Below are 17,768 nucleotides of genomic sequence, written 5' to 3' on the forward strand. Positions count from 1 at the left end.
TAATCAATCAAATTTTTTGTGTTAACATATAATTTTGTTATTCTTTACTTTCTAATATATAAATGACTTATAATAAGGGGTGGTATAGTAAAATCATAGTTTGAAGGACGACAATTTAATTTAAAACATCAAGAATTAATTTCGCACTTTATGTCTATTTTATCTTTTGATTAAATATTATTTATTTTCTTAATACCTAGATGGCTCATAATAATTAATTAAGAGCGACTGATTATGTTACTCCTATAAAATTAACATAATTTTACCATATTCAATAGTAATCATTGATAACTCACCGGAGTAGTATATTAATTAAATACAGGATGCTATATTTTACATATACAAAATATGATATTATTAAACATTATTGGATAGTGCATTATGTTTATCTCTCACAATAATAAAATTTTATTATATATTTTTCATTATTTCCTTTTTAGTTGATACATATTGACCCAATACAAATCTTAAGAAAATATTTACAGCTATTATAGGTTAATCATATCTTATTGATAACTTTTCTTAATATTAAAGTTTCTTTGTTATATAATTGAATAATTTTAAAAGGAAAAAATATTTTTGAGGAGGTAAGTTTAGTAGGAAAATTAGCAAATATTAATGGAACATATATGTTTTGATATTATATAAATTAATATGATAAAATGTAATAATTACAATTTAATGAAGATTATAAATGGTAAATATTCTTATGGGTTCTGTGAGCATGTGATTTGTATTTATAGAGGGAAATAATTTTTTTTTATATTTTATTTTTTCATTTATTATTTTAAATTTTCTTCTCCTGTTATTCGGTAGCAGAACTCCTTCTAAAATTACTTCGTTCTCCATCTCAATTTACGTTGTTAGTAATTTTTATTTTGTGAACTCACACATTAATATATTGTATATGGATATGCTATCTCTAAAGAAGTTTGATTTATGAATGAACAAAATATTAAAATATTTTTGACTTAAAAATAAATATCTATTAGTATAAATTTAAATGAAATTATATGAAACTTATGGATCTTTTTTAAAATTTGATGGAGACTTATCGAAAAAGGTACCTTTACAACTAAAAGGCACTTAAGCAATTATATAAGGATTGATCTCTAAGTCAGATATAATATTTCTCTTCTTTTCTATTCATCTCTGAGAAGAAATAAATTGAAGCAATATCAAGATTTTAAAGATCAAGTTTTCCATCAATCAAGTCTTGCAATAGAACTAGGTTAGTGTTCGAATTATTTTTCTATAGTATTCATCCCCGTCTAATGATTTACAGGTCATCTTAAGTGAATTTTGTTATAAGTTTTCAAACAAATGGTATCAAAACAAGGTCTTGTTAGATCATTAGATTGTGATAATTATATTTTTATTGAATCAAATTTAATCTTTTGATTGGGTGATGGTATAAAACTTATTGTCATAATTTAGCCGGTAAACGACATGTAGTTTGATACTCAGAAAATTTAAGGTGGTAGAGTTTTCTTTTGTTTTTCATATATTGTGATGAATCTTCTAAGTTAAAGATCAATGAAACTAGAAAAGATCGCTGATTAATGAAACTAGAAAATGTTATTCTTCAAAAAAAAAAAAAGATTTAACAATTTTTTGGGACCTATTAATCATCGTTTTTGCTTTATATTTAGGAATAATTACATGGTTTACCAAACATAATCTCTTAATTATCCTATTTACCTTAAGTTTCAATTAATTACGATATGTAACCTCTCTTGTCAATTAAATACAATTCATATTCTCTCTTTTATTTTCTCCTTTAATTTTCTCTTTTTCTTTACCTTCCATTTGTTTTTGTTTTTTCTTTCTTATTTCCTTTTCCTTTTTTTTTTTCTTTTTTTTCGTTTCCTTTTAACTTTTCAATTTTTCTCAATTTTTTATTTTTTATTTTTTTCTCTTTTTTTATTTTTTTTATTTTTTCATTTTTATTTCGTTTTTCCTTTTCTTTTTTGGTTCTTTTTTCATTTTTCTTTTTTGTCATTTTTCTCCTTTTTTTTCTTTTTTTCTTTCTTTTATTATTGTTGTTGTGCTATATAATTTTTATATTTTATATTTATTTATATTATACTATATATTTTAAATATAAGTTTTATTTGTATTTGAATAGTTTAGCCGTGAATATGTATAATTTATAATTTATATTTATATACAATAAGTGTATGGACTAATTGTATTTGTTTGAGCGTAAAATATGTTAACGTGCAATGTGACATTCAATGCAAATGCATCGTTAGTATTTGTAAGTCAAATTTTTCATTTGTATTTTGTATATAACAAGTGTCATTTATATGTGTATGGTTCAAGTTGTGTAAATGTAATATTGTATTTGTATAATTTAACATTTGAATTTGGATAATTTATCATTTCTATTTATATTATTTAATTTATATAGATAAAATATAATTCATATCAATGAATATAAGTAAAAGTGTTCTTAGAAAGAAAAATAATAACTTTTTCAATTGTTTAAAAATACAAATGACGATGTCAACTATAATTTTAAATACAAATAAATAAAATAAATTAAATTATACTTAAAAATATAATATGTGATCAACTTACAAATACAAATGATTCTTTAAGAATAGTAGTGCATCGGCGAAAATAGAATACAAATGCAAATAAAATAAAATCACAAAATCTAAACACAATATGCAGTCAAATATAAAATAGTTCTTCAAAATACAAGTGTGAATTGTATATAATATAAATGATGGTGCGAATTATAAAATATAAATACAAGTGTGAATTGTATATAATATAAATGATGGTGCGAATTATAAAATATAAATACAAGTGTGAATTATAAAATACAAATATAAGTGTGGATAATAAAATATAAATACAAAGACAAGCGCGAACTATAAAATACAAATACAATTGTATCATCGAATACAAACATATAAATGATGTTGCAAATACAAATACCATAAGCGATTATTGTATTTTCGCGATCATCCATAACTTGTGCTTGACGTAGCCACATCTTCTAAAAATATAAAATATAACCAAAAAAATGAGAAAAAAATATAAAAAATAGAAATAGAAGTTAAATATAGAAAAGAGAAAGAAAAAAGCAAAAAAAGCAAAAAGAAAGAAACGAAAAGACAACAAAACTAAGAAAAAAAAAAGAAAAAGGAAAAAGGAAAAAGGAAAAAAAGAAGAAAGAGAAATAAGAGTTACATATAGAAACCAACATGAGTTGTGGTGTAGTGGATTAGGCTGCTCCACCCTTAACCAGAGGTCGAAGGTTCGACCCTGTGTATGGAGAAAACTCTGTTGGGAGCGTTGTCACCTTAATTGGTCCTGCAATGTGCGATCCGAATTAGTCGAGGCTCCAATACGGGCACCGAACACCGGATGAGAAACAAAAAAAAAAAAGAGTTACATATAAAAGATAGAAAAAAACTAAAAGAAAGAATCGAAAAAAAAAGAAATTAAAAAGAAATAAAAAAAATGGTGGTGAATATAAATGTAATGAGCGGTTATAATTTTTCGTCATCATTTATGACTTGTATTCGACATAGTCATGTTTTCCAAAAATACAAAAAAGAAAATTAAAAAAAATAAAAGAGAAAGAAAAGAAGGAAAAAAAATAGAATAAAGATAACAAAAAAGGGGAAAAAATGAATAAATAGAAGTAGGGGCTAGAGATAGAAGAGAAAAAAATATAGAAATAGAGGCTAGAGATAGAAGAGAAAAGAATATAGAAATAAAGGCTAGAGATAGAAGAGAGAAAAAAAGAGTAAAAATTATAAATTATAATTTTGAAAGTTAGGCTGAGGATACTCTTCTTTTGCTAAAACATAAAATATTTTTTGTATCCCTTATATCTATACTAGTTTCATGAGGCTCATGCTAAGCACGGGTCTAAACTCAAAGTATAAAATTAATAATTTTAATTTAAAAATATAATTTATATTATAATTTTTTTTCCTTTACAATTAGTATATCTAATGATTTGTTTAAAATTCTTGTTGATAAGTTTCATAATTATTAAATTTGTTAATTACATAATTGGATAATTTTAAATAAAAAATATTATCTATGAGGAAGAAGATATTACTAGAGAATTAGAATATATCAAAAAGCTACAAGTAATTTGATTTCATATATTGACATGATTTAAAATATTTAATAATTACTATTCGATGAAGATCATAAATAGAAAAAAATATTGATATTGTTGTAAAATTTGCAAGTATTTATTTCTTCGTTATAGCTAAAAATAAATTTATTTTGATAATTATTAAATAAATTAACTTAATAAGGATCTATAAGGATATTAAATTATAGTTAAACTACATTAATAGATTACTCAATTCGGTCAATTTACTTATTATGTTTATTTTTTACACACCCTTTACAAGAGTAATCTATTCATCTCAATGATTGTCAATAAGATTAGTTTCATTTTTCTTTTCAGAATTTCATGAGTACCTATTGATTTCATATTCTTACTTGATTTTGTGATTCCATGTAAACAATTGCCTCTCACTTGCAAATGTATATCTGAGTAGGGAAAAACTAAAAAATCACAGGGGATAAAAAATATTATGTTTATTTTTTACACACCCTTTACAAGAGTAATCTATTCATCTCAATGATTGTCAATAAGATTAGTTTCATTTTTCTTTTCAGAATTTCATGAGTACCTATTGATTTCATATTCTTACTTGATTTTGTGATTCCATGTAAACAATTGCCTCTCACTTGCAAATGTATATCTGAGTAGGGAAAAACTAAAAAATCACAGGGGATAAAAAAAAAAAAAAAGAGGGAGAAGAATAAGAATCTAAGAGAGCAAAGAATAAAAAATTAAGTAATTTGCAGATGTGCAAAAATTTTGAAAAAATGAAAGAGCAAAGCAAAAATGGATAGAAGATGAAAAGTAACCTTCTAGGTGTATTCATCCGCGCACAATTATGCGACACGTGTTATGCACTTACGGTTGAAGCAGTTCAAACAGTCATGTCATAAATTTGTATTTTACTTTATTTATTAAATATTATTAATTTTTTTAATACATAAGTAACTTATAATAATTAATTAGGGGTGATATAGTAAATAAAACAATATTATTTATGAGGAAGAAGATATTAGAGAATTAGAATATATCAAAAAGTTACAAGTAATTAAATATTTTATATAATGACATAATTTAAAATATTTAATAATTAAGTTTCGATGAAGATCATAAATAGAAAAAATATTGATATTTTCCTAAAATTTGCAAGTATTTATTTTTTTAGTTATAGTTAAAAATAAATTTATTTTGATATTTATTGAGTTTTAATTTCCCTCACTGTTTTAGTGGCAATAGTTTTTACCAATTACATTTTTTCATCTTATAGAATCATCTGGAAAAAAATATCAATGCTTTCAAGTTTATATCATAATAATTATAACCTTAATTAAGAGTCTTCATATAAATTAACTTAATAAGAATATATAAGGATATTAAATGATAACTAAACTACATTAATAGCTTGTTCCATTCGGTCTATTTACTTATTTTGTTTACTTTTTACTCGCCCCTTACAAGAGTAACTTATTCGTCTCATTTTAGTTATTCTTTTATCTAAAAATTACACACACACAAAACTTAAGTTTCCATAATTACAAAAAATTCCAACTCCCTAAACATATTACAAAAATTCCATTTTTTGTGTTTCTCTCTCTAAAAGAAAATATACACATAAGGAGGTGGGTATCTTTCACCATTTCTCCCCCTTAAAACACGGCTTCAATCAAGCACCGGTTACTATTTTGAATACAACCGTACTTGGCTCCAACTGATAGCATTCAATTTTATCTTAATCTCCTTTTATCATTCTGATTTTTAAGATTTGAGGTTAGTAATTTTTCTTCATTATTTACTTAATCGAAATTTGGGGATTTTTGAATGAACAAATTATTGCATGTTCTTATTAAGTATTTTTTTGGGTTTCTAATTTACCAAAATTTTGTTGTTATATTATTGTTGTCCCTTTTTTGTTTCAAAATCATCTATTTGAAGTACTAAATTAACAACTTAGTACTTTGTAAATGGAGGATTCTCCTTTTTTTAGCTTAGCATTAACTCAGTTAGAGACAAATTCAGTAGTTGGGTTCGTTCCCGGAGTTTTTGATTACGAGGAACCTAACTTTGATGAAAACAGATCTAAATATCGTAACGACCCCAACAAGATGAAAAAGATTAAAAAAACTGCTGCAGAAAAGTCAAAAAAAGCAATTGGAGAATCCTCAAGAAAAACCAAAAAAGATGATACTACACGTCCACGTCTTCCTAAGGTATATATAATTTTTTTTGTTTTTGTATATGTTGGGTATATAAATTTTTGGTGAGTTTTTTGTTTGAACTACAGTGATCTATATAGTTAATATACATAATTGAATAATGGTTGTTTGTACATTAGTAAGTATATATTTGTTGCACATACATTATTCAACACATATACATAAGTTGGGTTTGCCATTATGTTTTGTTATGTTAGTTTGATGCACTGAACATGTTATGAGTATTATGAGTAACATATACATAAACTTCACTATGTTGTTAAACTACTACTGAGATGTGTAGTTCATATACATCATATTTTGCTGTGTATATGTGTTCATTTTTTATAGAGGCAGTTGAGGCAATAGACATAAGTTATGTATATGTTAACATATACATCACTTGTGATATGTTGTTTGCTGTGTTATTGAATCAATAGTTCTCACACTTCAATTTGTATGCATATGTTGTTAATATACATAGGTTTAGTGTATGTATTGACAACATATGCTCACATATGATGTGTTGTTTCATTCTCAATAGGATATGAAATACAGGATAAAAAAAGTTCCTGCGCATCCGTTGCATTTCGGTAGTTATTGCAATTGAAAATTTAGAGAAGAAATAAATAATTATCTTGGTGAAGAAGTTCTAAATCTATTTCGGCAAATAATTTTTGGTTCATTCCTAGACATGCCGCAGTCTAATTATCAGGGTCAAATATCCAAATGCTTACTTATGCTTGAGATAGAGCAAGACAACCTGGAGAAAATTCTTGTTTACGTGCAGGGACCGATTCTCAAGTTTTCTATTACCAAGCATGTCATTATATCCGGTCTTAAATGTTCAGAGAACATTGAGGAACACCTTTTTTCTAATTCATCAAAGTCTGTATTAATGGCGAAGTATTTTTCAGGATCAAAAAGTTCTGTTAAGATGACTCTTTTTATAGAGAGATTCAAGTTGGGAAACTTTGACAATAATTTTGATTCTTTGAATATGTCAATAATTTACTTCATTCACACCTTTCTGTATTCACAAGTACGTGATGTTACCATTAGTAGATCGAATTTTGTGATGGTTGAGAATGGTAGTTATGATCAATTTTCATGGGGAAAGAGTTCATTTGAAAAGCTTATTACAATATGGATACAAGATTTTTTTGTTGAGAAATAGTTATACTCGATGGGGGGGAATGCCTCATGTGCTGAATGTTTGGATGTATGAATGTTGTTCTGAGGTAGATAGTACGATAGCTAAGTGGGTGGGAAATGTAATTCCACGAATTTTTAATTGGAAGGTTTTTGGAATCAAAGTAAAGTACGAGAAGTTTATGGGTGGTATGTTCAACAAGGTAAGTATGATGTATATTATTTCAAGCTTATTTTTATATTTCAATGTGCTGACTTTAACAGACTGTTAATGTTGCTATTATTTATTATTTAATAGTTTGTGTACAACAATACATGACCAACTCATGAAGAAGTGCAAAGTCTTGATTTGTATATGATTGAGGGATTTGAATTAAATGACGCTGAATCTGTATTTTCACCAGAAACTACTGTCGACCGTTCTGATAAAAGACTTTTTGTCGACATAACATTTATAATTGGACCTCAACATACAAGGTTTTGAGGATTTCAGTACAGTTCCACCTATAAAAATTCTTAAGAAGGCAATTTGATTATATATGCATCAGCATCACAACCTACTAAGAGGACAGTCCATTTTGATGTCGTAACTGTCGAAGAGCAAGTTTGTGAGAAACACCATCTACTGTTTCAACAAGAACTGTACCAACTGAAAAAACACCATCTTATGGTTTGGGGCATGTTCATACCGCAAAGACAATTCCATCATCATCCATCAAGTCAGTTTGTCAGGATAATTCTGATGAAAAGTGGGACGAGATAGAGTTGTTTTTGCAGTCTTATGTAAGTTTATTCATATGGTGAACACTATAAATTATTTTTATAAAACATTAACATGTTTACTGTATTTGAAATGCAGGTTGACACAAAAATTAATTTTCTTCATGATCTAATAGTCAAACAACATGAATACTCAAATGAAAAAATGGATAAACAACACGCCGAACTCATCCAAATGCTGAAACACAACAACCAAAGAAATGAAAAGGTAAACTAAATTTGATTTACGTTATATGATTCATGAATTTGTATTTATTTTTGTGTATTTATATATATTTTTGGATTAGAATTCAACTTATGTATTTTTTTAGTATTTTTTATGCATGTTTTATAATATAGATAAATGTGTACATTATGTTATATAATATACATACAATTTGTTATATATATTAACTATTTATCATGAAATGATAGTTCTATTGACATAATAGCAGGGAATTATGTTATGTATATTTGTTAACATACATAACTATTCTATGTATATTACTTTACATAAATTCAATGAGATGTGTATGTGTAACATATACACATAACACTACTATGTATATTTAAAACCATTACATAAAATTTTTCATTTCATATTAAAAAACAACAATCTTATTTTTGGATGACATCAATGTTTTTGTTATTACATAAGGATAGTGAAGAATCAAACATTCCAACGAAAAAGGAAGGACTCAAAGCAAGTACAAATTGAAATCATATTAATGTTAATTCAACCCATTAGCTTAGTCCAAATTGATGTTTTCAAATTTAATCTTACATATCTTCTATAACAAAATCAAAAGGATTATGATTTGGAAGGTTCAACTATTAGAGATGAACCATCACAAGATCAAGTTGATGAGATGGATATCCTGCCAAATGTTGAAGACATAGAAAAAGGGGTAATATTTTTTAAAAATTCATTTTTCTTATCATATATTGATGTTATAAAAAAATTTCTTAACCATGTACTATACTAATTGTAGCAGCATCAGGAAGTTGGAGATATCACAATAGAAAATGTACCATTTAAAGATGATGTTGAAGATATTGCTATCGTCATAATATTGAAAGAAAAAAGAAAAAAGGTATTTTTTCATAAATAATAGTTATACATAGTTTGTTACATATATGAATTTTTCTTTCATTCTTTGATGTTATGATATTCTTTCAGCTGAGAATGAGGTGTAAATTAAATGTTGTGTCTGTCAGTTTTGTTAGAGATACAATGTATATGTCTTATGTTATTATATGTATATTATTATAATATACATAAGCAGCACATCAAAATTTTGAAGGATTTAATAAACAATGCAATTATTATTTTTAATTCGTAGGTTGTCAGCAACACTGATAAATTAATAGGCATAGAGTCTGGTGATAATACATTGGAGGGTACTTCTTTTGATTGAAACTGCAATCCTATACAAGAACAATCTAAGGTTAAACATCAAATATATTAACGTTTACATTTAAAATAATGAACTAACTTAGTTATATATATGTTTTCTATTATCTATAAAAGGAGGTTAAAGGATGTAGTGAGGATATTGTAACTATCCGATTAGATGCTTTTGTTGAATCTGTGCTAAATCAGAAATCTGTTAATCCCAATATTGAAACGTCTAGTACCATGCATATCCGTAAAGATAACAAGGTAAATACTTAAAGTCACTTTGTTCATATATATGTCAAATATGTTAAAAATATCATGTTTTAATGCTTACAATTAAAATTATAACATGACTTACTTTTGTGACTGTTTTATGTTAATTCTTTAAGGATATTGAAGGAGTTAGTGGTGATATTGGATTACTTCTTTAAGGATATTGAAGGAGTTAGTGGTGATATTGGAACTGCCACGTTAGAAGCTCTTGTTGAAGCTGTGAAAAATCATATACCTAATAATTCTAACATTGAAACATCTAGTACCGTGCATATCCATAAAGATCAATGGGTAAATTCATAAAGTCATTATTTTCAAATTACATGTCTAATTTGACACACATGACACTACTTTTACTAACTCGTTAAATGAAAACTAACACTACATACATAATATTTACTGTTAGGATGATATCTCTGGTACAATTACTGAATCTGCTCAAAGCGAGATAGATTTCATATTGGAAGTTCTTGCAGCACCGGTGGAGGATCTACCTTTGGAAGTCGTTCCACCGTTAGGAGAAATCGTGAACCAGCAACACATATCTGATAGTCAGCTTCCTCCAGATTTTTGTGATGCAGTTTTTGTTGCCCATCAAGCTGCCAAAACTCCGGCAAAGAGAACCATGATTAAATTCAAAGTTTTCAATTCACCATACTTGACAAAATATGTTTCTGGTTTAAAAGACATTGAGGAAACGGAGAAACAAAATAAAAAATTACATTTGATGCTTTTCTGATATCTGATGATATGACATGGGGTGTAATCGAAGAGTACAACCAGTGGGTTGAAGAAGGTTTATTGAAGTTTCATGCTAAAAAGTAAGTTTTTATCATTATTAAACTGAAATTTCTTTGTCAATCAGTGTATTAATTTTTTTTGTACTAACAAAATTTAATTTTTTAATAGAAAAATGAATGATGAACACTACAAAGCAAGATCCTCTTCTCTTGGAGTTAAGGATATTGATTTTTTGTTGCTCATGCACTATCTAAAACCTGGTTTTACTTGATGTCTCAAATGAATGCATGTTGGAACGATGAGGTATTTAGACTTTTAAAATTTATAAGCTTTCATATTTAATTGATTTTGTAGCGCATGTGAATTACCAGAGTTTATATAGTTGCCTATTAGAGAAAGTTTGTGCATTCCATCACTTCACCATTATCAAATATATCCCAATTGCAAATTGTAATACCTATTTGTATTTTCTATATGTCAGCCTTATTCTATGTATATGCTTACAAGTTGTCATATGTTTTTAAATGATAATATTTTGCTACATATGTAAAATAGTGCATGTTATGTATATGAAAGTCAAATTTACAGATACCAGATTCCTAGTGTTATGTAACACCCCGATTTTTTGAACCGAAATGCTACATGGTGCTCATGACCCCGAAGGACTACAAGCTAACCCATGACTGATATCTATACCTGTATACTGCATAATATATCATAAAATGTAGAAACATGAACATGAAAGGCCATAAGATTTGAACTGAATGAACTTTTGATAACAAAATATCTGAAAAGGTATAACAATACCAAAACAAGTCATAAATACTGAAAATAATGAGATTCGAATATCTAATCTGACATCTAGTCTGAAAGCCTCTAACTGAACTGAATAAGGAGTTGAAGGAACATGTCTCCAACAAACTCCATCTAGCAACTGAATAGTAAATATAGCAATAATCATCTCGTCCTTGAAATGAGAAGGATTCAGTGCAAACTCTGAACACTGGAATGCTACTGCTGATCTGGAGCTCGTGCCTCTGAACCTATGGTGTAACATAAGAGAAAGCACCATAGCATAAATGCGTCTGAATGTACTGAGTATGCGAGTGAGGTAGGCTAAATGCAAAGGGTTATATGCATGAACAATGCTGACTAATATGAATGTGAGAATACATACATGCATACATAACTGTAATTGAACTCGTGGAGATACTGACTACTGAGTCTGAATACTGACAATATGAGTGTACTGATACTGAGATACTGAATAGATGAATGACTATTTCAGACAGTTTAAATTATGAAGAACTGGTCTGGTTGATTGTATCTGACAGTCTTGAAGCTGAATACTGATATCATGAATTCTGATAACTGATATAACTAATACATAAGTTTAGAAAACTGATATAACTGATACAACTGTGATGATCGGCCTAACCGATGTAACTAATACTGAGCGACTATATCTGACAGTCTAAGTTCAAATGAAACTATCTGAGTTCTATTTTATATGGAGTAACTGAATTTGAGATCAGTCCTATCTAGCGGGTGATCTTTAAATTTGATGATTCCAATACTGTTTAACTATAGTTGAGATCAGTCCTATCTAATGGGTGATCTTGAAGTTTATTTATAATGATAAGGATTGATTGTCTCTAACAGTACTGAATCTGTACTACTGAACTGAGTTGACTGTATCTGACAGTCCTGAATCTGTAACTGAAACTGTGGGATGTGTTCATCTAATCGACATTCCCCAAACTAAGTTGACTAGGGTCCAATCTCTGTCCTGACTGGAAGGGTGTCAGTACCGCTCCACCAGTAAAGACATTTATTGTAGAGTCAGTCCTAATCTAGCGGGTGACTCCTGGGATCAGTCCTATACATATAAATATGCTAACGGGTGACCCCTGAGTATGTCAGTCCTATCTAATGGGTGACATCTCGTACCTACGCTGGCTATGTAGTTCTGTAACTTAGGGATTGCTTCTAAGGATCTCAATCCTAATCTAGCGGGTAAGCCCCTATCCCTAGGATCACTCGGTGCTAAATCCTACTCCCATCTGAAAGACACTGAACTGAATAACTGGGCTGAACTAAATAACTTAACTGAACTAATTTGCTGAACTGATATTGATTAACTGAATTGAAAATAGTGGTATTGTTTAGCGGAGCTAAAACTGAGTTTACTGGATTCTGATGACGGATGGAATATAATGAGTTCTAAGGACTGATTAAGAGTACTAAAGTTACTGAGATTTACTGTGATTACTAAGGTTACTGAGCACTGAGATTACTGATAATACTGAACTACTGAGATTACTGAGTTTTTCTGAGTTACATGACTGACTGATTTCTATAGATCATGGCTTGACTGAGAGTATCGTGAAAACATGACATGGCTATAGGCACACAACTATATTTTTCGAGTACAAGTACCCCCAGGACTCGATGGAAGGAAATTGACACATATGACTGACTTGATCATAAGAGTAGAGTCCATAATCCACAATATCATAAATAAGGAATTTCATACTAAGCATGGTTCTCAACAATCTATTTCATGGAAGGGAATTTCATACCACATGTATATACTTGCATAGCTTTCAATATCATGCTCATTACATATTACAACCACAATCCATAATATCATAACTTAGGGAATTTCATAAAGTACATGAGTATTCTACATCTTGTACATGAGTGGGTTTTGCAAGTAAGCATAGCATAATTCCATAAGACTAGTTCATGAGTAATCCAATAGTGTTCATAAGACACATAATCAACATGGATGAAATTGAATCATAGAGGCCTATCATGAATCCTTTCCTTAGTCACAATTTAGCTATAATGTATGATTTCTAGTCTCTGAGGTATTTTATCAAACACCTTACATGCACAACTTAGGCATAGGTGTAAATCATACAATTACTCATCATAAATAATCAAACTTACATGTTTTCAACTCATATGATGTCATAGATTCATAATAATACATAAAGATTCTATCTTGGCATCATTCAACACATAAACATGATCAACAATCCATTCATAAGATGAAAACCATAATATATAGTTTTAGAAAAGGGTTCTTGAACTTCATGGACGAAAGGAGTCCATGAATGAACACACGCATACCTTAGAAAGGAAACTTTGAAGATTTGTTGGAGAGTTCTTGAATTGGAAAAAGTAATTCTTGATTATCTTGGAAAAAGGCTTGAATCTTGCTTTTGAGAGATGAGTTTGATGGAAACCTTAATCTTGTGGTTGAGAACATAAGAGAGGGTTTTTGAGATGCTTAACTGAAGAAAAATGGGAAAAATTACGCCTCTTTAGGGTTATAAGTCATGAAAGGTGAAGGAAATGACCAAAATACCCTTGCAAAAATGCCCTTGAATTGCTGGAAAAACATACTTGACGCCATCCGTGACAGGCCATCACGAATGATCGTCACAAAAGGGGTCTAAATTCTTGATTTTCTGCCCAGGGATGACGACGTTGTCAGAAATGTCATCAGAATATGACGACATCATCAAAAAGGTCGTCAGAAACGTGATAGCCCATCAGAAACGTCGTCACCATTTTCCAGCTTGACATATTGGAATAAAATGGGGATAACTCTTTGCTCCGATATCGGATTTAGGAGAAATTGATATCATTGGAAAGCTAATTCAATTATATATTTGTTGATAGGTCATGAGCTCAAAAATTCCAAGTATAATGAGAGATATGCTCGTTTGAAGTTGACTATACAAATATCCTTCTCAAAAATTCAATTGGTAAGGAATGTTTTGATTCGTCTGATAGCTGGGAGTTATTTGAAGCCTTAATATACATATAACTTACTCATAAAACTATAAAATAACCATGATGTCCTATGCATAAGCTTGGTACATAATTCTAATATTGGTTTGGATTTTTTGGGGTATTACATGCTATGTATATTTGCATTAGTAGTTATGTTATTTTGTACTCATATTACTTATTAAGAAGATAAAACTATGTTAGAAGTTTGACAGTGTTGAAGATGAAATTTTTTATTAAACTGCTACATGTCAGCATATTATATGTATATGCATGCTTATTGAGATGTATGTCCAAATTAGTTTTTCTAACTTGTATGTCCTGTATATTATCTACGACATAATTCGTATTCTTTGTTTTTCAATTTTTGTAGCATATTGATGTGATATTTTATCACTTGCGAAAGAAATCCAAATTAAGAAAAGATCAAGAATACAGATTCACAACCACTAATTATTTTTTCAAAAGTTACATTGAGAAGATGCATTCTAGATATTATCCTGATGATACAGATACAATACTTTCAACTCAATAAGATTATGCTCAGTCTGTTATTGTGGCCCAAAATGAAGAGGCAATAACAAACATAATCAAGGGATATTGCATGTCATCTGGGTTACCATGGCACCTAGTTGACGAGGTGTATATCCTCGTCAACTGCAATGACAAGTTTCACTGGATTTTAGCTGTTATTGCTCTAAAGGATAGACGCATACTCGTCTATGACTCACTTTCCAGTCTTAGAAATATGAAATCAATTAATAAGATTCACTAGTTGGCTATGATGCTTCCAACTTACCTCTCTGACAGTAGGTTTTTTAAAGAAACATCTCTTACATATTGCGCTAATCTTGAAGTATATAGGGATAAGATAAGTCAAAGAACACAGTTTGTGAATCAAAATTTCTTTGAGGTTGAGTATGTTCAAGACATTATGCAACAAGAATGTGACAGTGTGTAAGTAAACTTAGATATTAATTTTTTTGAAATATTACTATACATCTTTTGTACGAACCAACATATTTGTTTTTTTGCTTTTAATTACTATGGAATAACATATAACATTTTGTATACATGTCAGGAATTGTGGAATTTTTGTAGCGGGGTATGCAAAATACCTAAGTGAAGGAATGAACGTGCCTTCTGTTGGGTTTGAAGCAGAATATCATTGAATGCGATATGCACCACTCCTTCAAAATTATAGGATTTGCAAAGCAAAGAAAGGCTATCTTAGTAAAAATGATGACCCTCCAAGACCGAGGACAAAAACTATACCAATTCCTGATGAATATGGAATAGTTAGCATTGAGTAGACTTACTGAAAAATATTGTGAAGACTTTTTCTTTTTGTGAATTTTCTAGGGATGCTGAATGTTAAACATTATTAGATATTTTGTATGACAGAATATCAATTTTTTTTTTATTTGATGAATATAGTGAAGCTTTTTTTCATATGAATTTTGTTATAAATGATGAATGTTGAATTTGATGTCTCAAACAAATGCATGTTTGTATGACGAGGATAAACAAGTACCTACATGAATATTGTGTCTTGTAAATTACTTTTCAAACTTTGCGTGTAATAACATATACACAGATATGTACTTTTCAAGATGATTGAAAAAATGAGTAAAACTTAGTAATTTAAGAGAATATAACAGGTATGTAAGTTTACATATACAAAGTAGAGAATAAAGCTTAGTAATGTATCTTGAAAAATAAACATAAAGGTACATGTAATTTAGATAAAAAACACAATTGAATCAAATTTTACATGTACAGTTTATGTACGTTAACTAATATACATACCTATGTTATACTATATCACTAGATATCATTAAAATATATGTATATTAAATAATATACATTACTGATTAAAATCTATATTTAGGGTGAATCTAAAAAGTAGACCCAAATTAGGGTGACTTTCAAATTTTAGCTCCAAATAAAAAAACATTCTTAAAATAACCTTTAACTATTAACTAGTATTTTCTTGGACAAAATTGTCCCTGATCAATCGAGTAAATTACATAAATGATCCTCATAAAAAATAACAACTCCATATTTATTTCTTTCAACTTTTATTTTTTTTCTCTTTTAAATTTTACTTTGATTTTTATTTTTCTTTTCTCTTTTTATTTTTAATTTTCTCAACCCTTACTTTTTTCCTCTGAACTTTTTTTTTATTTTTTTATTTTATATTATTTTATTTTTTATTTCCTCTTTTTTTTTCGTTCTTTTTAGTTTTTCTCAACCCTTACTTTTTTCCTTTACACCTTTAAACGTCTACTTTTATAAAATAAACATTTTTTTTAATTTTTCTTTGACTTTTATTTTCTTCTTTTCTTTTAAAATTTTTCTCGACATTTATTTTTATTTAATCTTTCTTTTTTTAATCAACCTTTATTTTTTTCCTATTCTCTCTCAACTTCTACATTTTCTTTGATTTTTATTTTTTAATATTTTTCTTCATTTTCTTCTTTTTTTGCAATTTTTATTATTTTTGTTCTTTTCTTCGATTTCTTCCATTCAAGTTACATCTCCTGAATAAGAGTTGACACTATCACATTATAAAGGTAATATTTACGACTTTCGAATAATAAGCTACGTTTCATGGGTAGGAGTTGACACTACTACATTGTAGAGGCAACACTTATGACTTTCAAACAAGTTACGTTTCATGGAAAAGAGTTGATGCTACCACATTGTATTTTTATTTATGAGATATTCTATAACTATTCACTTAGAGGCAAGACTTAGCTAAAGGACTTTCAAGCAATAAATTATGCCCCACGGGCAAGAGTTGACTCTACCACGTTATGTTTTCATTTATGAGATGTTCTGTAACTATTGTCTTAGAGGCAAGACTTAGCTCAAGGACTTTCGAACTACAAATTAGGCCCCACGGGCAAGAGTTGACTCTATCACATTATGTTTTCATTTATGAGATATTCTACAACTATTGTCTTAGAGGCAAGACTTGGCTTAAGGACTTTCAAACAACAAATTGTGCCTCACGGGCAAGAGTTGAATCTACCACGTTATGTTTTCATTTATGAGATGTTCTACAACTATTGTCTTAGAGGCAAGACTTAGCTCAAGGACTTTCAAACAACAAATTATGCCCCACGAGCAAGAGTTGACTCTACCACATTATGTTTTCATTTATAAGATGTTCTACAACTATTGCCTTAGACGCAACACTTAGCTCAAGGACTTTCAAACAACAAATTATGCCCCACGGACAAGAGTTGACACTACCACATTATATTTTCATTTATGATATGTTCTAAAACTATTGACTTAGAGGCAAGACTTAGCTCAAGGACTTTCAAACAAC

General features: G+C 28.7%; 1 protein-coding gene and 1 long non-coding RNA gene across 2 annotated transcripts; both read left to right on the top strand.

The window, feature by feature from the left end:
• Nucleotides 1-1,151: 1,151 nt before the first annotated feature.
• LOC124891467 lies at nucleotides 1,152-8,435 on the top strand. The gene is made up of 3 exons (XR_007049710.1): nucleotides 1,152-1,231; nucleotides 6,183-8,235; nucleotides 8,312-8,435. It is a non-coding gene; the product is annotated as an uncharacterized LOC124891467 (long non-coding RNA).
• A 645-nt stretch (nucleotides 8,436-9,080) lies between these two features.
• LOC107857263 lies at nucleotides 9,081-10,681 on the top strand. The gene is made up of 3 exons (XM_047412932.1): nucleotides 9,081-9,119; nucleotides 9,204-9,305; nucleotides 10,290-10,681. The coding sequence occupies exons 1-3, from the start codon at nucleotides 9,081-9,083 to the stop codon at nucleotides 10,620-10,622; spliced, it is 474 nt and encodes a 157-aa protein (XP_047268888.1). The 3' UTR covers nucleotides 10,623-10,681.
• Nucleotides 10,682-17,768: the final 7,087 nt, after the last annotated feature.

This window comes from Capsicum annuum, chromosome 1, assembly GCF_002878395.1.
Source record: "Capsicum annuum cultivar UCD-10X-F1 chromosome 1, UCD10Xv1.1, whole genome shotgun sequence".
Lineage (NCBI taxonomy): Eukaryota > Viridiplantae > Streptophyta > Magnoliopsida > Solanales > Solanaceae > Capsicum > Capsicum annuum.